Genomic DNA, 23,836 nt, shown 5'->3' on the forward strand with positions numbered 1-23,836 from the left:
GGGCAGGCATTTTGTTCATACTGTGTTCCCGAAAGGTACTTTAAGTGGAATTATTTCAACTACTAGTAAGATTTCTGTGATACTGCCCTGGAGAAGATTCTGATACTTAGCCTCACTATTCTTTACTTCTCCACTTCCGTGAGAATTTGCGTTTAAAAAAAAAGCCACTTCAAAGGACACTGAAAGAAGCTTCCATTTCAAGAGATGCATTTTCTGTCACTAGCAGATCTTTTCATTTGGAACGGTAACTAAAAACGTAAATTATCTTTTTTTCACTAATTTGAAGATCCACGTGTCTGGAGGCCTTTTAAGCGAACTTTGAAGGTCTTGCAGTTGAATAGGAAATCTGCTCCAGGAAATACTTTTATCAGTATTTAACTAAATTATAGATACAACTATGAGAATGATGCCATCAGTGTAAAATTACCTATGAGGGGAAAAAAAATGCATGATACTTGCTGATAAACATTTTCTGGTTTTGAGAGTTAAAATAAAATATTCTTTGTAGACACGAGTTAAAAGTCTGAACACTGGGAGCTGGCCTCCGAAACACATTTGGGAGACACTGGTCCTGTTAGGTTATCTTATGTATACACACCATGTTGTGTGAGTAGGAAACGTTAAGAGCCAAATAAAGATTATTTTTACCATAAAACATTATATCTTCTCCTTCAGCTTCCAAACTCTGGCTTAAACAATGAATTTCAAGGTCCTTTATTCACTTCCGTGTTGTTCCAGTGCCTCTTTCAAATTCTGTTTGAGGAGGTATCACAGTATGGTGGTGATAGGGCAGGAGCCAAAGAGATTCCTTCAACATCTGTCCCCTTGAGCTACGCTGTCAAAGTTCTCACCCCCAGCAGCACCTGGTGAGGGAGCCTTCAGATGATAATGTCCCTGCTGAGAGGTCTCCTTCTGCAAGTCATCAAATTAAAGCCATTATCCCCCAACAGTAAAAAGACAATCATTTGCACATCTTTGAAGGGATTGGAGGAGAATGCTGAAGGGCTTTGCATGCATTAAGCAGGTAAAGAGGGCCAGCCCTGTGCGGTATTGTCCTGCTCTCCCAGTAGTGCAAATTGAGATGTGGGAGGATTGAGTGGATTGGACCTGGGGCCACATCCTGCAGATACATAATTGCTTAAAGGTGCAGCGAGGTTCCTACTTGCAATACCGTTGCATACCTAACTTCTCTTGATACAGATGAATATTCATGCAATGGCCTTTTCTGAGTCTTTAGACTGTTATGTAAAATTAGGGCCTTGAGTGATCCTGTGGAGATTTGAGAGAACCTGAAGATTTTTCTTTATTTCTAATTTGTCCTGCTCCAGATCAGCTGCAGGTTGTGTGTCTTCTGTCTCTTTCTGTGCTTTGGGATTTGCCTTGCTTTTTAAATTTGGCTTGTGGAGTACCTGGTCTGTCATGAAGCATTGCCCAATTATTCATGTTGGGTACCAATTGCAAACAGTAGACAATAATTTTAGGTACGTACATTCTTAAACTGAGAAAGTTGAGCTTTTTTATTACGTTCTCCATTGGGTTAGAGAAGTTCTGTGATTTCTTTTTCTTCTTCATCCAACTGCCTTGTTGGGGACAAGACTTAAGCTTGAGCTGTGCAGTTTATTCTTTTTCCTCTTGCCATCTTTTAACCCCTTCATGTGTTCCCCAAAGCTGTAACTTGCTCATATGTGTAAGCAAGTGTTTGCCTGCATTTGCTTTCTCTGGTACAGCAGTTCTGCAAAAGTTACAGGTCATCTCTCCCAAACAGAGCTTCTGTGTTACTAGTCAAGTACTACAAATGTTGCTTTGGGCCTTGTGTGGTGGAAGATGCTGAGTCTTCAGCCTTGCTGAACATGTCTCTTTCAGAATAAATTGAATAAATCCTTCTTACTCTGTGTCATGAAAGGGTGACTTAAGTGATCCATAGCTTGTTTGTGTTAGCTATCTGCTTCTTGCAGGCTGTTTCAGTATTCATACAGTAAGAAATCTTTCTGCATGGATAAAAAGCCTTGAAGGTCCAGCATGTATCATAACTGCAGGTTTCTGCTTTTAAAGACTTTTACTGTCATTTATTCGTTCTGGAGGCATGGGGGGAAATGTATATTTGCAATTTTTATTTCACTATTCTAGAAACAGGAACTTCCAGGTAATGGGTCTCTGTATTTTACAGACCAAAAATGATAAGTGGTGAGGTATGAAGTGGGTTATTACTGGCATTAAACGAATAATCTGATATGTATCATTAAAAGCTTTAATAACTGTTAAATTAGTTTTTATCCTGATTAAAAAGGTGTGGTTTCATGTAATATAGAGCCATAGTCTCTGTAAGCAGGACTTGGAGGGATCCCTCTGGGAAGGATTTTCAGTTCTTTTAAGCTGTGCTGCTGACTGATATATATGGGAAGATGCCTTCTACTTCAGGGTTGGGGGGGGTCTTACTAATTATTCTTCTCAGAGGAGCCATCAATGCCTTCAGATTTTCTGAAAGCAGTCCTTTTTTAATGTAAAAATGCGGGTTTAACTACATTATTTTCACTATTGTGTTGAAAAACCTCAGGTCCATATCATAAGGTATATTACATATTCAAAGAATTGGGTTGACAGTGTTCCTGGCTGCTCCACTGTCATCTCTCTTGCACGTGGCACGAGTTCTTCACTGGATGAGAAACAGTGTGCACAACAGTGGTTGAAGGCACATCAGTCTGCTCTGGCAGACGGGAGGCTGCCAGCCCCTCAGGGCTGCATTGGGTTGAGGGTGAGATCCTTCTCAGCGCTGAGGAGACCACAGCTGGAGTGCCAGGTCCTGTCATGGGCTGCCCAGTGTTAGAGGGACATTGACATACTGGAGTGAGTCCAAAGAAGAGCCATGAAAATGCTGAAGAGCTTGGAGCATGTGAGCTACATGGAAGACTTGGGAGCTGGGATTGTTCAGCTTGGAGAGGGCTCAGGAGGATCTTCTTCATTTGTATAAATACCTGGGTGGGGAGTTGAAGATGGAGCCAGGCTCTTCTTGGCAATGCTCAGACATGGGCCAAGAGGTGATGTGCCCAAACTGAAATGCAAGAAATTCCATTTAAACCTAAGGGGGAAAAAAATATCCCAGGTCAGACACTGGAGCAGGTTTCCCAGAGAGGCTGTGGTGTCTCTGTCATTGGAGGTACTCAGAACTGGACACATCCCTGAGCAACCTGCTGGCTGACCCTGCTCTGAGCAGGGTGCTGGACTGGAGGAGGTCCCCCAGGATACCTTCCAACCTCGTCTGTTCTGTCATTCTGTACAATTAATAGAAATAATTTGTCTAAGGTGAATGCATGCGAGGCCAGCACAGAGTCTAGTGATCAGAGAAGGAATCTGGACAGCAATAAAACCAGACTGCAGATGTGGTAAATGATTCTTCTGGAGATGAAGGAGCTGCTGGTGTGGTTGATAGAGGTAAAGGAGCTCCTGTTCATCCAGGAGGGTATCTCAGAAAGACCAAACAGGTCAACTTTTTACTGCAGGCCTGAGAAGGCTGGTAGTGAGGAGGACTGTGGGTCTGCTCAAAGTGGTCTAAAAGATTGATGGAATTTGCTGTCCTCTCTGTGGTGTTTCTTTTCCCTCCCTTGTCAGTTGATCCAAGATGTGACTCTTAAACTTCAGGAACAGAAGCTGACCACTAGCTGAAAAATGCAGTAAGTTTTTTTTCACACCTTAATGCTGATCTATTGCTTTTAAGACCCACTGGAGTTAGTAACTGGAACTATGTGTGTTCCAAGTTTCAATAGCCCTTAACCCAAAGCCCCCAAAGCCTCTGCTGCCAAAAGCTTTTCTGATGTGGGGTGGGCTTGTTGTTTTTAGGGGTGTTTGGTTTCTTGTATTTTTTTAAAGTTCAATCGAGAAGTGGATGAGTGTTAGCACCTCAAAAGTTGATACGACTCTGCATTTTTAATTTTCTTTCTGAAATGCTGCATGCTTACATCTGGTCTGTGTCTGTGATCTCAAGAAGTCAGACTGAGTGACAGCCTGGAAGACTGATGTCCTCTCTGTGTGCAGTCATGGCTGTAATGTGTTGTCTGAAGAACAGATCTGAAGGGTGCTTCCCAGCTTGCTTTTCCAGGATTTTTACCTGGGATTGACAATTGAAAGCATATTTTAGGAACAAGAACTGTGCGGTCCCTAAGTTACTTGGTAACCTTCAGAGTTTGTAACAGCTGAGGGCTGACTTTGAACTGTGGCTTGTCCATCTTGTTAATGATGGTTCATCATTTGGAATATCTGTTATCATGTATTTGCCCTATATAGATGATGCTAATTAAAAAAAAGTTGCTAAATTCTTTGTTGTTGAGTTTGCTTATTTGACAACTGTCAGCCACAGGGAAGCGAAGTCGGACCACTTCACCTGGAAGCTCTGATTTATGCTCAAGCAGCACAAACGCCTCTGTGCACTCGATGTAGGGGCTGATGCTGGAATAGTGCTGCTGTGAAAGGGCAAGACAACTTCTTTCCTTGTGCCTTGGCATTCAAGGACAGCTGCTCTCTTCTGTGGCACTAGCCTGGCTGATAAAACCAACTGACTGGAGATGTTCTGCTGCTGTGCTCCAGTTGTGCCTTGTGATGGTTAGAGAAGCTGTCATTAGCAGCAGCAGGAAGGGCGAATGGGGAGTTGAAGAGCGGAAAGGTTCTTCAGTGGGTTCTCAAGGCAGAGACGTTCTCATTGCAGGGAGAAAGGAGACCTGTGCCGGGAAGAGCTGGTTTAACATAGGGACGAGATGAGGGGAACAAGTGCTGCACAGGTGAAGGAGAAAGAATGTATTCAGAACATGCACGAAGGAGTGGAGGGGAATGAGGGTCGACGGTGTAAGGCCTGACCTGCTGCTGCCAGACAGGCAGCCCAGCGCCTCACCCATGCTTCTAGCAGCGAGAGGGCGTTTTTTTTTGTACCCACGCGTGGGTACAAGGGCAGGGCACCGGGGCTGGGCGGGGGTTGAGGCCGAGGCCTGCCCCGCAAGGCGCGGGCACGGCAGCTGCCGCCACTTCTGCCAGTGGCGATCGAGGCGCGCTCGCTCCCGGGAAGGAGCCGCTCCCTCGGGCGGGGGTGGCGGGACGGACGCTACAGCCGCCCTCGGCGGTATCCGCAGCCCCGGAGGCATCTCCCTGCTCCTCGGCCCGGCCCGCCGCTCCCGGCCGCCTCCCCCGCTGCCCCGGGCAGGGGCCGCCGCTCGACACCGGGAGGCGGTGCGGCGGCAGCGGGTCCCCCCGCCCCGGGCTTTGAGCTCCGCGATGGGGCGCGTAGCCCGACCCCCGCCCCGGAGCCCGCCGGCCGGGGGTCCTGGAGGTGCCCGCGGGGGCTGGGGGCAGAGCCGACCCGGCGCTGCTGCCCGCGAAGCCGCTGCATGTCTGCGCGTATGCGGTGCCCGGGGGCGCGGGGAGGCGGCCGGGCGGTGTCGCACCGCTGCACCGGGGCTGGTCTCGTTTTCTGCTGCTTCTCTCAGCACCAAGTCGCGGTTTCGCTCTGTGCTGTTCGCGGGTGCGCGTAAGGAGTGATAAAGCGGCGTCGTGTCAAACCCTGAGAGGTGCCAAGTGCTGCTGGTCTTTAATAGTCGGGGTGGTCGCGGCTGGAGGCCCCGCAGCAGGTCGCGTAGCATTTGCTGGCGTGTTTGAACTAACTGTCTGCTTGTAGGGTTATTGGAAAGCGACTGGCTCCTCGGGATTCCTTGCCTAATCAGAGGTGTTACCTCCTCCTCTTCCCCCAGTGTCTCTTGACATCATTTCATCCATCAGAGTTTCAGAGGAAAGAAAAAACAACCCAAAGCAGAACCCACCCAGTCTGTGAGCAGCCCACACTAGCCCCTCAGTTTTGCTGTGACTGCAGGGAAGAGCTGGATCAGGGCAAAGATGAAGGATGGGATCGGGGCTGAGCTCCTTGTCCTGAAGGATTTGGTGCGGGTTGAATCGAGAGGAATGCGGAGCGATGCACCGATCGGCATCCCCTGTACCCCGGGAGGGGATCAATAAACCCTGCGGGCGTGTGTGGGGATGCGGGGGCGCTTGATCGACGGAAAAAAGAAGCCTCAAGGTGCGTTTGCTCCTGCTGGTCATTTTTATTCCATGGGATTTCTTCTGTCCCCCGCGACTGACCTGATGTGGACCAAAACGTTTCTAACATGAACTTTCTCTCTGGGATCTGGTGGTCTCTTCCCCTGGTCTTGGTTTGGGCGACCCCACCAGTCACCTCCTCATGGTGGTAAGTTGTGCAATTCCAGGAATTTTTATTTGCTCTTGGGGAAGGTGGGGTCGGATTAATTGTAAATTAGGGGGGGAGAAAGCCTCTCCCTCGCAGGCTCGCACAAGCGGAGCTCTCTGCTGCCAGCTGCTCCGGGCCAGAAAGCCCGGCCTTAAAAGCAAGCGGGATTAGACGCTCTCGGCACCTCCTTCCACACCCCGTCCCTGCTTCCCGGCCTCCTCCTTCGCACAAGCACAGAGCAGCTGCCAGGGCTGCGCGGGGCTTTCGGCAGGGCCGGGGGCAGCGGGGGGACCCTCTCCAGCCCGGCCTGGGGGGCAGCGGGCACCTCCCGGCCCCGGGGCCGGCGGAGGCAGCGGGAGGAGGGCGGACCCACGGAACACGCCCGGGCTGCGCGGCTGAAGCGCTGGGGCTGGCAGCCAGCCCTCCGCGCCCCGCCGCCTCTGCGAATTGGCTACGACAGGGATTTTTTATTAGTATTCTTCCCCCCTCATCCCTTCCGCGCCCTCCCTGTCCCCTCTCTCTAAGTTTCTCCTCGCTGAATTGCAGACTGCAAGTGCAAAGGGTCGAAAGCCCTGCGGGCAGCGCAGGACCCTACTTCAAATGGTGTTTGAGCTCTTCGCGGCACGTCCAAGCGAGCTGTAAAACAAGGGTCCGTGTAACAGGTTAGAATGGAAACAGAAACCTGCCCCTCAAACTCGGGACGCCAACCAAACCCAGACTGAACAGTGTTGGCGTAGAAGAGGAGTTAAACCGCTTCCTATAAACCTGGGGAACACATTTAACCTCGACACGGGCTGACGCGGCATCAAAGCCTGATTTATCAGACTGAGCATATTTCAATAAAATTACTATCTGTGTCCATGCCCCTATAAAAGTTATTTATTGAAATGGCTTTTTGTCATGGTCTCTTTTAACTGCATTTTTTTTTTTTTTGGAAGTCACGGCTTTAGTGATTTTATGGTCGTATAAAGTAATGAAAATACAAGAAAAGGACATTTTCTTCTGTTTGATCCTTTCAGAAGACACCTATAGTAGTTTGGGTTTTATAAAAGGTACCTTTCGAAACATTTGAGGACTAATAGAGACCATCTGGATACAGATGATGATGTAATTTAATTTTTGTCAAGGTTTTTGTTTATTTTTTTTAAGCATGGAGCTGTAACAGTGGGATGTAGGGTTCTCCTAAATGCTTCACGTTATTAAAAAGCAGAGCATCGGCTACTAATTTTAAAGGATGTCCACCAAGGGGCAGAGGCAGCTGCAGCTCTGGATCCGCCAGAGGACGGTTCCCGCCCGCAGACGGGGAGCCGAGCATCCCCGCTTCCCTTGGGGCCGGTGCCCGGGGGGTTCCGCGGGCCCCCGGCGCTGCCCTGCCCCTTTTCTCCCGCAGGTACATGGGGGCCGTGGGCTCGTCGCGGGTGATGTGCGACAACGTGCCGGGCCTGGTGAGCCGGCAGCGGCAGCTGTGCCGCCGGCACCCCGAGGCCATGCTCTCCATCGGCCGCGGCGTGGCCGCCTGGACGGCCGAGTGCCAGCACCAGTTCCGCCGGCACCGCTGGGACTGCAACGCCCTGGAGCGGGGGCAGCGCCTGCTCGGCCGCGTCCTGCTGCGCAGTGAGCACCGCGGGGCGGGGCGGGGCGGGGCGGGGCGGGGCGGGGCGGGGCGGGGCGGGGCGGGGCGGGGCGGGGCGGGGCGGGGCGGGGCGGGGCGGGGCCTTCCCCCGAGGTCGGGTGGGGCGCGCAGCTCCGGCCGCTGCGCCGCTTCCCCGGCGCCTCGGAGCTGAAAGTAACGGCGGTTTTAAAGGGTCAGTGTGAGGGTAAAAGGGGTTTTAGGGACCATTAGCGTTGAAGCCCAGTCGGTAACACTGGGAGAGCAACGGCAAGTGGCTGCTCTTCTGTTACCTTTGATCCTAAGAGAGGTGAAGCTTCCTTTTGCGTTTCAGGAGGAAAGAAAGAGGAAATGCGAAATTGTCACTTATCCAGTATAAGTTGGGGAACGACCTGTTAGAGAGCAGCGTAGGGGAAAGGGACCTGGGGGTCCTGGTGGACAATAGGATGACCATGAGCCAGCACTGTGCCCTTGTGGCCAGGAAGGCCAATGGCATCCTGGGGTGTATTACAAGGGGGGTGGTTAGTAGGTCCAGAGAGGTTCTCCTTCCTCTCTACTCTGCCCTGGTGAGACCACACCTGGAATATTGTGTCCAGTTCTGGGCCCCTCAGTTCCAGAAGGACAGGGAACTGCTGGAGAGAGTCCAGCACAGGGCAACAAAGATGATTAAGGGAGTGGAACATCTCCCTTATGAAGAAAGGCTGAGGGAACTGGGTCTCTTTAGCTTGGAGAAGAGGAGACTGAGGGGTGACCTTATTAATGTTTACAAATATATAAAAGGTGAGTGTCACGAGGATGGAGCCAGGCTCTTCTCGGTGACAACCAATGGTAGGACAAGTGGTAATGGGTTCAAACTGGAACACAAGAGGTTCTACCTAAATTTGAGAAAAAACTTCTTCTCAGTGAGGGTGACAGACACTGGAACAGGCTGCCCAGGGGAGTTGTGGAGTCTCCTTCTCTGGAGACATTCAAAACCCGCCTGGACACATTCCTGTGTAGCCTCATCTAGGTGTTCCTGCTCTGGCAGGGGGATTGGACTAGATGATCTTTTGAGGTCCCTTCCAATCCCTGACATTCTGTGATTCTGTGATTCTGTGATCACAGAGTCCCACAGTCGGCAGAACAGCACATACAATAATGAGAACTGCTGCTTGCTTCAAAACCTGTATCAGAGCAGAAAGACACAGACAAAGTGCAGAAAGGGGGATTTGGCACATTAAGGGCTGGCCCTGCAGTTCCCAACTTCTCAATTTTTCATTGTGTAATGGAACCCCAAATTAAGGGCTGCAGAGAAATTGAGGGGGCAGGATGCCTGCACAGCCCATCCTGCCCAGGGAGACCAGTGCTCTGGGGGGGCCAAAATGGGCAGTCTGTGACCAAACTGCCGATTGGGATGGCAGATGAGAACCTATTCCACAGGCCAGTTCCCACTGGCAGTTTTTCCTGGCGGAAGCGCAGCAGCAGGGCCCAGTCCCACCAGGGCTGTGCTGCCACGAGGTGTGGGGTGAGATGTGTGCTCTGTGCCCTTCAGGCCCTCAGCCCTCTGCGGGAGGTGTGACAGCTGGCCCTCAGGTCAGGCTTCAGGGGGGACATAAGCGGGAAAACGTCTGATAGTGGTGAGCCAGGCTTGTGCAGACCCGGAGAAGCTGAGGACTACAACGTGCTTTTCACCCTGGGTAGAGTATGGTTAGACGGGGTGTTGTTGTCATCTAAATGTTGAACTAAGGCATCTAGTGAGTCTTCAGACAGCCTTTATGGTCCTTTTGGCTCAAAGAGAGGGCTGAGATCTGTTCATGTGCCAGGAGGTCCCTATCCAAGTAATAAATGTGCTGAGGTTCTTCTAAACTGCAGCTCTTTTCACCAAATGCTGCACCTGGGCACATGGCTGGTGGGGCTGGCCCTGCCCTGGCACTTGTGTCCCTGAGATGTCCCCAGCACCATTCAAGACAGCCTCTCCAGGCTGTGAGCAGCGTGGCACTGCAGGGAGAGGAGGAGGAGGGCAGTACTCTGGGGCCATCATTCCACTGGTGGGAATGGGGAGAAGGATGGGAGATACTGGACACGCTAACTCAAGCAGTGGGGTTTCATCCGTGGAGCATCATTTGGTGCCAGGCTCCACCGCTGCTAAGTGGTTGGTTCCCATAACTGGCTTCATGTTGCTTGAGCAATTATTTGTGAGTAATTGGTAACATCACCCATGAGCTGAAGTTTTCAGTGAGGTTTGTCTGACATTCAGGAAAACACATCTGGCAGAACACAGCCTAATTCTGAGGACACTATTTCATAGAAGAATTTTAAAAAAATGCAGTTTTTCCAAAAGTGAAGTTTTCGCTTTTTGCTCATGGGAGAGAATTAAGGTGTTGGGCTTCTAAGCCTGACAGTGATTATGATGGGAAATGTAGCTTGATATTGCTCCACTTCGAAATGAAACATTTTTTTATTAATTTAGTAAACTAAAATGAAACATCTCTCTTCCAACAACATCACGTGCTTCTTTTTAATTTGTAAAATTAAATTAGTAAAGGTGTTGATGTTTCTGGATACAACTTCTCAGAAACGAAATCTGCAGAAGAACATGGTTTGTAACAAGTCGTGGTCTCTCCCACCTGATTTTGATGGCAGTGTGGGGTTTGCCTGGTTCTTTTGCAAACTTCTGGTTGCCATTTGCTGAACGTTTGTGCAGCACATGCAAGTCTGGGGCCCTTCACATTTGAAATGTACATATGATACTGAAATATAAGCAATAAATAATAACTTATATGGTGTAATGCTGCCCCTGCAGTAAAATCACAGATAACATTCCCTCTTTGGGGTCCTACTTTACTGTGTCAACATTACTTAGGGTTTACAAGCACTCCTAACAGGGGTCTCGCACTGCTAGTGGTCTGAGATACTACACAAAATTCTACTTCTCACTCTTTACGTGCTAAAAATATTTTAAAATATTAAAATATCACATTACTGAAAATAGATTGTTCCAATATACGGTAGCTCTGTATTGTAAAAGACATCTTAAAATAAACTTAAGCAATTATTACATTGAAGCGTGTACCTGATAGCCTAGAAATGGCATAGAGAGTAGGCATAGCCTAGAAATGCAGATACTAATTGCTATAATGAAGTATCTTCGTTAAGAGAAGGGAAAACTGTCTGCACAGCTGGCATGTGGAAGTCACAGCTGCCAGGCCAAACCCTGCCTCAAGCATGACACAAACCGTGCCATTGATTTAATGGAACTTGTTTGTGTGAATTACAGTTACTGGGCTTGGTTCTAGGCAGAAAACTGCAATTTAACTTATTTTTTGGAAAATAACACCCAAGATTTCTCCCTCCCACCTTTTAAGTAGGGAAGTTTATTCTGGGTGCTGCAGAAGAGGAAAAGCTCATTTCTCGAGCTATTTGCAGTATTTTGCAATGTGCATGTTGTTCCAGTGTCCCTATGTAATAATTTCTTAAACCTGTATCTAAGATAGCACTTCATATATTTTCCTAAATCGATGAAACACGATAGAAATACCAGCTGTCCTATTTGCGTATCTGTACAAAACAACTGATCCATGAAAGTATATTAATCAATATCAGAAGCACACATTTAATGTTTTCCAACTCTAACACTATATTGATGAGCTTTTACCAGGGAGGGGTCCAAGTTTAAGCCATGACTAATTCTGGCTCCAGGGAATGTGTGATTTCAGCCCAGTTTTATCTGTTGCTCAGCTAAAAAGTCCAGGCTAGATGGCTGAAGTTAGGATAACCATTCAAACTAACTACCCCAATGATTTTTAAAGTGACTTTTTTGTTTGTTTCAGGTAGTCGAGAATCTGCTTTTGTACATGCCATCTCCTCCGCTGGGGTTGTTTTCGCCATCACCAGGGCATGTAGCCAAGGGGAGCTGAAATCCTGCTCCTGCGATCCCAAGAAGAAAGGCTCCGCCAGGGACAGCAAGGGCCACTTCGACTGGGGTGGCTGCAGCGATAACATCGACTACGGCATTAAATTTGCCAGAGCCTTTGTGGATGCCAAAGAACGGAAAGGAAAAGATGCAAGAGCGCTGATGAACCTTCACAACAACAGAGCTGGAAGGAAGGTGGGTATCCCTCCAACAGCTGCCCGGGGATGCTCCCAGTGAGCCCTCCTGGGTCTGAGGCAGGGAACCATCTCTGGTTCTTCCTAACTGCTATCTCAGCAGTTAGGAAGAAGCATGGGATGAGTGGGAGCCTGAGATGCTTTTTCTGTCGCCCTTGGAGGTTCATTGTGGCAGAGATCTCCAAAGAGACCAAGTGCAACTGCTGAGCAGTGCTCACATCTGAGCCAGTTCTGTGGTTGCTTGTAGGGGAAGTTAAGAACAAGCCCAAGTCATTGCAGGATCAGTTTGAATGGAGATTTTATTTTGAGCCTAATCCTTATATATGGAGGAGTTTTACTTTCAGTTAATAAAGAGCAGAAATTCCTAAGGGAGGCCAAAGACTACACTGAAGAACAGGCTTGACTATTAAAGAGCAACTTCAGAATAGCATCGGAGAAAAAAAGCATATTGTCCATTATTCAAAATGTGTTCAAAATTCAGTGCATCCATGACATCTGAAACAATACAGAAAAATATTTTATACTGCTAGACCAAGCACTTCTAAAATGAATCTTAGAGACTTGTTTCTTGTCGTTGGTTTCCCTTAATATATATTCAGTAGGAAGTAAATTTTTCATGTTCTGATCTTTTTGTATTAAAAAGTTCCCTTTATAAACTGTAAAGTTGTTCTATATTAACTAACCTTTATTAGAAGAAAAGATCCAATCATAATTAATTGTACTGCAAGGAAATTATATTTTCTGAAAAATATTTCTGCTTCAATGTCTTACCTCCACCCGTTAATTACTAGCAGGTGCAATTAATATGTAATATAGACAGATGAGGCTATTAAGATCAGTGATATGCATATGCAATACTATGGCTGTATTTATGTTACTGACCAAAAGAGACTGCAGCCTACAACATATAGTAAAGACTTTATGGGGGTGAATTAGCTCCATGCTGGGAACTACTTTCTGAAATAGCCGAGTATCTTAGTAGATCTAAATATATATATATATGCCAAATAATAAAACAGTATTACTAAGCAGGTAGTCTGTTTGTTTGGTTTTAGAAAAAGATAAACAGACTTTGATAAATGTATTAGACTAAAAATAATCAACACATTCTCATATGCTTTATGACCTGCAATAGTGTAGGTTTCATTTTGCAGGGATCCTACAAGCCTGGCATTTGAATCTGGGTAAGACGAGCTGTGCCCTTGGCTTTTTCTCATCCTCAAAAGAGGAGGCCTCTGTTGATAGGTTTCCTTTAAAACTAGACTGTTAAGATTTTACTAATTTGTAAGTACATTGAATATATGTTTGTAATAATCCCATATGAATAATACAAAATAATACGCTGTGTATCAGCATAGGAACATCACTGACAAAAAAATAAAAAAGTCCCACATCCCTATGTGCTGCTTCTGCTATTCCACACCTCAGTCCAGCAACTAGTTGAAGTTATTTCTACTCAGATAACTAAAACCGAGCATCCACTTAAATCCCTTTCTGAGCAGAAATCCCAGTTTTGTGATGGTACCATTGGCAATGCAGTGGAGCTGTGGGAATGTCAGTGACTTCTTGGAGGTAGTCAAATCGTTTACAAGCTGGAAAGGAGGAAAACTAGAAGTACTTTGGTTTTATAACACATTCTCACTTTATTACTAAGTGGTTGACTGAGAAATGCCTCCCCACTCTACATCAGTCTCACTCCTAATCATGGAGCTTTCCTCTCTCTGACTTTCCTCCCATGATGCTGTTCCTCTTGTACAAACCCTGAAATGTTCATATTTCATGAACCCTTAAGGCATAATATTTATAGATCAAATATCCATATCTTCAGAATTAGGAATGAATTATTTATTGTACAAGAACCTATCTATTGTTCTGCACCATCATACTGATAACTTAAATGTCTGAGATGAAGCTGAAATGGCTTTAATGTGATCCAGACATTAAATTAATAATGAAGGTGACCTCTCCAGTGGAAGCTAATGAGGGACTTGTTCTAAAATATTTGTTAAAAGGTTCATGAGCGTTTTAAAAATGCCATATTTTAAATTTTGCGTAGAGCAGATACCTAGCCCAGGTACGATGCTTTGCACAATCTCTGCAAAAGCATTTAAATGTGAAATGTCTGTACATTTCTAGACAATATTTGAAACACTATGCAGGGCACAGGGCAACTGATGAAGGTGAGCTAGAGAAGGTTAGTGTAGCGATGCTCCAGCTGGAATGATGGGGAATAGGGTACCTTTGCCTGCCAAGGGCTGAATGACCCTATCCTTTCCCCAGATCGTTTCCTCCTGTCCAGTCTGTGTCCTGGCATTAAGGACCATCTCCATCCTTGGATGACTGGCAGGAGCAGGGGAGGTGAGCCCACCAGCCGAAAGGCTGTGTTTGGGGTTGAGTCAAGCAACCAGAGCAGACCAACCACGTAGGGATGACTTGATGCTACCAGCGGGTGTCACTACAGACCGTGATTTGGAGACCCATTGCATGCCTGGCATTGAACGGTAAATGGAAAAGGGCTGAGAAGCACAAATTACAGTTTGTTTTATCTGTGTATATTTTGCTGCATTTCTAAACAGGCCGTGAAGCGGTTTTTGAAACAGGAGTGCAAATGTCACGGTGTGAGTGGATCATGCACTCTAAGGACCTGTTGGCTGGCCATGGCAGACTTTAGGAAAACAGGAGATTATCTGTGGAAGAAATACAATGGAGCGATTCAGGTGGTCATGAATCAAGATGGCACGGGTTTCACTGTGGCTAATAAGAGATTTAAGAAACCAACTAAGAATGACCTGGTGTACTTTGAAAGCTCTCCAGACTACTGTATCAGGGACAGGGATGTAGGTAAGCCTCTATCATTACACATGAATGGTTTTATTTCAGACATTTGTACTTTGAAGGTCAAAAATTATCATTGTGTGTGTGTATCTATCTATCTATCTATCTATCTATCTATCTAAATCCATGCATGCAACCAGCAGGAAACAGGCAGAAAGATGTCTTGGAAAGACAGCTCTGTGCAAGAATGTCCCTACGTGCGTGTTCCTCTTTGATGTCCCTAGGTGTGTGACAGCCAGTTGTTCTAATACAATTCAGCAGTTTCGTCCAGGTGATATGGAGTGCTGGATATGCTGCAAGGCAAAAGCTGCCTTTAGGACGAGTTTGAGCTATGCTCTGGAGGCAGATCCATACCATACACAGCTACATACACGTTTGTGTCACACAGCTCACTCCAGGACTGCCAGATGTAACTACAGCAGCCCCAAGTCTCATGATGTCCCTAAGACACAACCTCCAGTTGCATTGCTTCTATTCCATACTGTTATGCTACTGCTGCAGGCTCCCAAGAGACTGGTGTCTTCCTTTATCCGCATGTTCCCTGCAGCTCACTGTGGACTGTGGACCCCCTAGTTGTAGATACACGTCTCCCCATCAGTAAGACAGGAGGTATGGCAGCTCGGTGCAAAGCACAGTTGCAACAGTCAATGCAGCTGTTGGGAACATGGTGCAAGGCAACTGGAGAATGTGCAGGTGGATGGAAGAAGAGAGGTCAGTGTGGCACAGCACACTGTGTCGAGTGACACTGCTATTTACTCTTCCTTATGAAACAGTGTTGGCTCTGTCTTTGATAACCATCATGTTTTATGAAGAGTTGTGCCAGCCCCAGTGGGAAGAGGTAAAATTTCAGGGCTGCTATTAACACTGATTTTTTTCTGCTTTCAGAGATTTCAATAGAGACACACTTAACCATGTTATAGGATTCAAGGCATTGCCAAGCACCAGGAATTCTGCTAACAGCCCTTGACCTATGTATAGTATTTCCTGATGTGGCAATTAAAAACTAGCAACTAGAAAACCAGAAATTGGGAAAAGAGAGCCAGACTGAGTAATGTATGAAAGATGTTGTGGAACTAATTAATAGGTTGTATAACATACCAGATCACAGCCGGTATGACATATCTGTGAGTATCTGGATGGAAATGCAACTCAACTCTTTTTGGCACCACTGCATATTTACAATCCAAGTTTATGTGGAATAAGCATTGCAAAACAACTGTACTTAAATAAGAACAATATGTGAAGTCCTGGTCATGTACTATTGACTTCAGTGAACCCAGAATTTCATCCAGTATGCTTATATTGTATAGTGTTTCTGGTTAGTTGAGTAGTCATGATCATTTTATTTATGGCTCTTCCAGGTGATGCTTATGACCTGCACAAGCACATGTTGTTCCTTGAATACTGAATGGCCCTGTAAAGTGTAATACTTTAATCCAAGTCAATAAATGGGGGTATTGTGGCATTGTGCAGAGACTGATTTGCAGACTAGGATTTATTCAAAACTTTATTTCTTGAAGTTGCCCCATTCATTGTAAAACCCATGATTTCTTTCCCCCCGAAAAGACGGTCGGTACACTACCCACTTCTGTGTCAGAAAGCCATTTAATAATCTCTTTCTACTAAGCCAAATCTCATCTGTCAGCCTTGTTATCATGGAGGAGGGTGGGCATTTTTCACCAGTGTACTGTGCTTGCTTGTCTGATGCTGTGGAGCCTGCCCACGGATGACAGAGTCTGACATGCGCTTTGGCTCAGCTCAAGATAAGGCTGCAGATGAGGTGGTGTTTCTTTACTGCCCAGAATTCAGAGAATGTGGCTGTTTGGAAGAGCACATTTTTGGCAAGCTGCAGGAAACTTTTAACAGGATGCAGGATGCCCTGCTGCTCATGTGGAGCAAAGAAAGAATGAGACGAACAAAAACCGATCTGGCTTTGAGGGTGGTAATTTCAGCAACTGAGCAGCATTTTGTCTTTATTACCTTTGGTTTGCCCTGTTGAGCACTCCAGAGTGTCAGCCCTGTTAAATGACTGGAAATGAAATGACATTATGGAAGTCTGAGTTTGGAAATAGGTGGGAAGCATCTTGGGGTCAGCTAAACATGATATTAATACTACAGCTCTTTAGTATGTCCTTGAATACAGTTCTGCCTTTCATTCTCAGGGGAATTCAAGCAATTTAATTCTTCAGGGGGAACAAAAAAGAAAATGCATATCTGGAGGTTTGTTAGTATTGGAACTGAACGAAGGATTCCCAGGGCAAAACTTATGAAGTGTCATGACTTGACCAGAGACAGTTTCACAAGCTGTAAAATGACCAAGTCAGTGTACTCTGTGGCTTGGGTGTGCTTACGCATATGAACCAGTACCTTAAAGGTGCTCAGGGGTTGCATCAGCAGCCTATCCAAAAACCACATAACTCATCTTCTGCAATCAGAGTGTCTAGCGCTGGCTCTTCTCTCTGGTGGTGGGCAGCCACCGCAGGGTGCTGGGGCTGAATACACCCCACTGGGCCTGGCAGTCTGTCTGGGAGAGGCAGCTGGACATACATCCATGGATCACCCATACAACATTAAAAATGTGGTATTTTCTTTTTCCCTAGAGTTAAAAGAGGAGTAATTGCTTTCAGGAGAGATATAAAATGTGGAAACCACTAATAGCAACTCAATAGCAAGAGAACGTAATAACCCAACCACCTCTTGTCTAGCATTAAGGTTTCATGACTTTTCTAAAAGGACCAAAAGAAGATTTTTTGGAAGTGTTCAAAATTCACTTAACTCTGCTCACATGGATGCAGAAATAATTTTCACTCACAACTTTGCACTCACAATTTGATAGAAACAGAGGTAGGATCCCAGAGGGCTTTTGAAAATCTTGTCATGAAATTACAAATTTTGCCACCCTTTGCAAGGTCTTCCTTTTTATTATCAGAAATTTCCAGTGCCCCAAACCAATACAAGCATACAAAGACTATACAGGGAGAGACCTGTTAGAAATGATAAAGTTCTGAAAGGAACTAAAGTGATGGCTATACAAGTGTCAGTCCTGCTGTCATTATGATATCTTACCCTGAGCGTGTAACTTCACCTCTGAAATGCTCTAAAAAAACTCTCTTGCTTGTCTGCTTTTAAGCTTCTGTTAGAAGCGTTTTAAGTTTTAAAACCTATCCATGCAGGATAGGTTAACTGAAAGCTGCTACAAGTTGGTCATGTTTTGAATGTACCAGTGGACAAGCAGTGACTGTTTTAGGAACAAACCCAGAAGCAGCCGTAGCGTGGACATCACCAATCACTGGCCCACCCTTCTTTACAGGCTGTTGTTCATAGAGACTATTAAAGCAGTGAAATGGCTTCCTGCAAGAGAAAATATTTTAGAACAGGTTTATTAAAAATTAATTTGTACAGAGCAAGCAAAAAATGTAGGCAGTGCTTGAGTGAAGCCTCTTCTTGCAAGGACACCCCCACCAAAGCGTGCAGAGCAAGCTGAGCTCAGCTGTGCAAGTTGAGGTTGTGCATATGGAGCAGAGGGGTTGTGTCCCCAGGTATAGACACCAAAATGGAGGTGGTGGATAAGCATCAGGTTGATGTTGGTGAGCATGTGTTGCCCGTTTGCAAGTGTTCTGGTAGCACTGAGGCTTCAGCTGCATGAAGATGGTGGTGGAGCAAAGGGGCAGGTTGTGTCTATGTGCAGATGGTCTCAGGCTGCTTCAGCAGTCCCTCAGGACCTGCTGCAACCCCCTGTGCCATGTGCTTCAAGTCATCCATAGGTTTCTTCTGACACTCACATGGTCCTGGTTTGGGTGCTGTCAAAGCCAGCGTCACTGCCTCTGCCTGTGTGTAGGGTGTGGGTTGCACACCTGGATTGCAGTGGCCATCTCCTGTGTCCCCAACAGGCAGACAGGGTGCTGCGGGTGTGTCTGAGGACCCTCCATACCTGGTGTCCTGGTGGAAAGCACTACAGAAATGCATGTGCTATGGGCAGCCCCATAGAGCTGCGTGTTGTGTGACAAACCACATGCTCAGGGCAACCTGCTTCGGTCCTTCAAAGGATTATTTTTGTGTCAATTCATTTCCCTTGCTGCCCCATACAAGCCATTTGTTGCATTTTTGAGATGACTAAGGTAAAGTCCGGAGTGAAAGAAAAACGTCAAACTGATGTATAATCTGCAAAGTGTTGGTGTTGGGCAAGATGTGTTAGTACTTGGGGTAGGTAACCCATGGAGGGAAAGCAATCCTGATCTGTGTAAAAAATTTCTCACTGAGGTTAGCTGCATACAGGCAGTCCCTGTGCAACTTCTTGGCCTGTATCTCCCACTTTACATGTTGCAGACATGCTGGGTGCAGTTCCAGCCCCATGCAAGCTGATGGTGGAGCCTGCGATGACCTCCCTTGGGGCAGTTCTCCTCCGAGCACCAGCTGGCAGGGGAGCAGTGCAATCAACTCCAGGGCCTTGGAGAGCTGGGAGGTTATGACAACTGTCAGTGGGCATGGAAATTAGAGCGAGACACACATTTGCTTCAAATGGAATCTGGATAAGCTGTTTTTATCAGCATGTTGCCATCTCTTCCTTGCTGGCTTGGGGAATCCCAGCCCCTCCAGACCAGGCTGCCCCAGCGTGCGCTGCCTGTCCTCTGCAGCCCTGCTGTGCTCACGTGTTGTTTGTAGGTTCCATGTCAATCTTTCTTGATTTAAAAAGTAGCTTCAAATCTACTTTTTTGTGAATATTTCCTCCCTCCACCCCCAACAGCTTGTGTGGAAACTAGTTTGTTGTTTTTCTTGTTGTTAGGGATTTCACTGTTTTCTTCTTTTTTTTTAAGGTTAAAGTCAAACAATGAAGGTTAAAGTCAAATAGAAGGGGAATTCTCACACTGTAAATGAATAAATTCATTTTAGTGCTTTTGGAATAGGAAAAAATATTTTTCAACTTACCGTATGTTTGCTTAAGAAAACAACTGTGCAAACCAAGAAGAAAGAGTTTGATGTACAGGCCGTAAAGTTGGCAGTATTAAAAGCTGTGGATGTTTTGACAGGTATAATGTTGTATGTCAACACAATAATTCTGAAACTTGAAGTGAAAACAAAGAGGTTGCATGAAAATTTTTTACAAGTTACAACATACTCCTGCCTCTTAAGTGCTGAGGAGGTGCCTTACAGGGAGCAGGCAAAGATCACAAAACTCTGACCTATTTTGCTTACTGTCTTCTGCTGTCTTCATCACCCAGGTTTGCGAGCACCCCCAAGGAGCGCAGTAACTTGCCTGGCTGCTCTCTGTCAGCCATTGCTCATTTTCTTGGGAGAAGCCCCAGAGATGCTGAAGATGCTGTTTGAACTTTTCAAAAATGTTGGTTTTGCTCAGAACTAAGCCTTTATATTAACCTGTTTTCTCTTTCATCACATTCTGTGAATAATTTATTCTCCTTTCCTAGTGGCACAGGAAATGTTGATGTATTGTGAGCAGTGTCAGGTGACACTGACTTTTAACTGCCTCTTAGGGACTGAACTAATTTTGGTTTTAAAGGCAGTGACAAAGTTCCCATTGAAACCACCAGACGTATTCCACGCAGGCCCTCCTCCGCTGCTGTGCAGTTTCCCCAAACATCTGGAAGTGAGAGCTTTGGAGTTGGAAACTAATCTGTGCCTCAGCTGAGGGATGTGGTCAGACCTTCCCAGGGCAGCTCCTGCACCTCATCACAGCCTGGTGTGATGCTCCATGCCTGGCTGCACACAGCAGAGGACTTGGGGTCTTCCTTACACCCCAGCAGCTGGGCGGCATGGCCCCGCTCTGCTCCACGTCACAGGTTTGCAAGGTGGAGAGAAGCTTTGCTTTGCCTCTGCTGGAGGGGTGACGCCTGGCTGGCCAACACATGGTGGTGGCACAGCGAAGGCCATTGAGTGTTCAGCTCGTTTCACACAAACGACACACAGAGAGAAAAGCACCAAGTGGCTTGAAATCTACCCCAGACCATGGCTGTTAGTGATATTGTCCCAGATGTGCTGCCTTATGCAGCCCAGGCACGCCAAGACTTCAGGGCTGGGCCCTATCAGCGGGGTTAAGCCCACAGAGCAAGAGAGGTAGGGGGAGCCCATGTGGGGAGGTAAGCAGGAATTCACACCCAATTCTTGAGGCAGAACATTAATCATACAAGCTGCAAGCTTGGCCTTTGTACCTTTTTTGTTGTCTGAGCAGAGAGATCAGGACAAGTCCCTACAAAAGTAGTTATTCGGTTGTATTTTGCACACTCTGGGATGTGATGGATATTGCTGTGGGCTAACACAAGTGTAAAAAGTTTCCAGTTATTTTAACGGTGGCAGTCAATATTCCGGAAATCCCATTCTGGACAAGAATAGAAGAATGGAGCTATAATCTGGTTTAGGGAAAATGTCAGAACAATGTTAATCTCCTGGATATACCTGAAATTGATTTACAATAGCAATACATAAGAAAATAAGTGAAGCAATGAGTATTCCTGAAGTTTTTTGGATGGGTAGTAATAATCTGTCAACAGCTGTGGTATAGGTCCAGATCTGAATCCTAACATAAGTTTGTATTAGGTAAGCAGCAGCTCCTATGTGGTACAGTAGCTGTTTGGGCTAAGACATGCCTTAAAGAGCCACTTTGTGGCATGTGGAGATGGGCAGAGGTGTTTCAGTCATTCCAGGGAGGCTGTAAAAGCATGAAGAAGTGGGATATGTTCGACTACCCCTGCTTCTGTCCACAGCAGACTGTCATTTAGTTTCTCCTAATCTCTGTCAAGACAGAGAAGAACCCTTGGTGCTTACCACACAGAGACGACAGGTGCGCCTGAACTGGAGGACACGAGGGCTTTGGTTGGATGCAGCGGTGTCCCAGGTGGCTGGGGAGCTTCTGCAAAGGCTTTAACCACTGGCAGCACAGTTAATCTGCCCATTGTGTCCCTTGCAGCCACCAAAAATAGTGGTCTCCTTTTTCCAGCCCTTCCCTGACCACCCAGAGCAACCTGCAAGCCCATGAGCTCGCGAGCACCAGGACTTGATCCTCCTGGGCACCTCGTTTCACAGAGCCCTGGGGGCAGGTAGGGCTGCATGGCTGCCTCAGGGAGGGAGTCTTCTTGCTGGAAAGAGGTGCTATGGGAAGGTGAAACAAAGCACGATGGTACTAAAAGCATCAGGCATAGCCTTTTAAGTATTTGGTCCATTTTACTCCTCACCTCCAAAGCTGATTCCCATGACAAATTTGAGAATTTGAGTGCAATTTTACCTTATTGTAAGCATTCCCCTGGCTTGATGTTGAATCCCAGGTGATATGATGTTGAAGAATCTAATACTTTGCAAATGATGTCTCCTGTACCTATTTTCTTGTTCTTTCTGTCCTTAAAATCCACCTTCTGACTTTTCCTGTGTTTCCTTCATAGGGTCCCTCGGGACAGCGGGTCGGGTTTGTAACCAAACCTCCCGCGGCATGGACAGCTGTGAGGTGATGTGCTGCGGGAGAGGCTACGACACCTCCCGTGTCAGCAGAATGACCAAATGCGAGTGCAAATTCCACTGGTGTTGTGCTGTGCGCTGCCAGGACTGCCTGGAAGTGGTAGATATTCACACCTGCAAAGCACCAAAGAGCGCTGGCTGGATCTCCCGGACATGATGCACCAGGCTACAGATGCTCAAGGACCGCAGCCTTCCCCCTGCCTGGGCCACGCAGGGAATGAGTCCAAGGTCTTCTCTACTTTTACATCAGTTTTGCCTTTGTCTTTCATGGCACAGAAGCTGCTGAATAATTAATACAAACTCTGAAGCATTTAATTCCCATTTCTGCATGATGGTGTTGCTGCAGTTGTCTGTGCATAAACTGATGCAGCTCTGGAAGGACATACTTCTGCCTGGGCTCTTCCAAACACCCACAGTTCTCCTCCAGACTCCTTGAAGCAAGTCATTCCTGCCACCAGGAATGCAGCAAGACACAGAGGTGAGGCATTTCTTACAAGACCACCACCAACTGCATGGGCTGAGCCTACTCAAGCATCTTCCAAAGAATCTTGTGCTGGTCACAGTCATGCCATGGATACTGCGGTGCTCAGGAGTGTGAGCACTGGTTGGTGATTCCTCCATGGGAGAACAAATTGGGGCCAGGCTGAGTGGAACTCTTTACAGGGAAGGTGTGCGTCCATCCCTGGTGGATCAGAGTTGGCAGTGGGGCGGCCCGGCTGCCGTCCTGTGGGTCATTTGGGGCCGTCCCAGCTGCCGTGAGCATCTTGTGGCTTCCCAGGGGGCAGAAATGGGCCCGTGGCAAAAGGCAAAGGAAACTGCAGGAAATACATTCAGCCACAAGGTTTTCGTAAACTATTAAAGAGTTGAAGCAAATGTCTTAGTTTTATATTTGTGAAAACTTGCCTTAAAAGCTTTTGAAAGGTCATTGATACTAACTGCTGACTTTTTTGTGATCTGAAGGATCGAAGAGAAGGGATTTGTTTCTCAGCCTGGTGAGAGCTGGGTATAGGACACTCGGCTACCTGAGGATAAGGTTTCCTATTTTTCACTTACTGAATAAACAGAAAAATATTTGCAGAAAGCTGATGGAGAAGGAAATGCCTTGTCTCAGTAATGATCGGGTTTCTGAAGAATCTATCAATTTCTGTGTGCTTTTAAATTTAATAATCTATGAAATGTGTTTATAATGATACTTTCTGTTCAGATAGGGACTTCCAAATGAGATTTTTCACTGAATACTTTCTGCAAAAACTTATGCCTGTGATTAAGGGTGCATTGGCCTTTGATGGAGGCAGTTACAGGTTGTGCCAGGTTCATAAGCTGGGTTCGGATCACGAGGCCCAGAAATCACAGCCTCATGGGAGAAGAGCTGGGTCAGAGAGGGACCGGCCCTCTCTCCTCGGAGCAGACACCACCAAATGAGCCAAGACAAAAGATGGGGCCTGTGTCAATAATTGTAATAAGGCTCTGGAAAAGCACCCATGAAGTGTAGACACAAGCAAGGCAATGAAAAACTAATGTAGGAAAAGGAGGTTGAAGAGGTGATAGAACACATTGTAGATGCAGGTAAAATTTCTACATGAGAATAAAAAAGACTAGAGGAACCTCAGCAGGTACAAACAGTG

The 23,836-nt window shown here is 46.6% G+C and overlaps 1 protein-coding gene across 1 annotated transcript; it reads left to right on the plus strand.

The window, feature by feature from the left end:
* Window positions 1–6,140: 6,140 nt before the first annotated feature.
* Window positions 6,141–22,368, plus strand: WNT2 (Wnt family member 2; the record flags this gene model as incomplete). Its single annotated transcript, XM_080363681.1, has 5 exons — window positions 6,141–6,220; window positions 7,611–7,834; window positions 11,639–11,916; window positions 14,492–14,756; window positions 22,139–22,368. The coding sequence occupies 5 exons, from the start codon at window positions 6,141–6,143 to the stop codon at window positions 22,366–22,368; spliced, it is 1,077 nt and encodes a 358-aa protein (XP_080219807.1).
* Window positions 22,369–23,836: the final 1,468 nt, after the last annotated feature.

This window comes from Nesoenas mayeri (genome assembly GCF_963082525.1).
Source record: "Nesoenas mayeri genome assembly, chromosome: 1".
Taxonomy (NCBI): Eukaryota; Metazoa; Chordata; class Aves; order Columbiformes; family Columbidae; genus Nesoenas; species Nesoenas mayeri.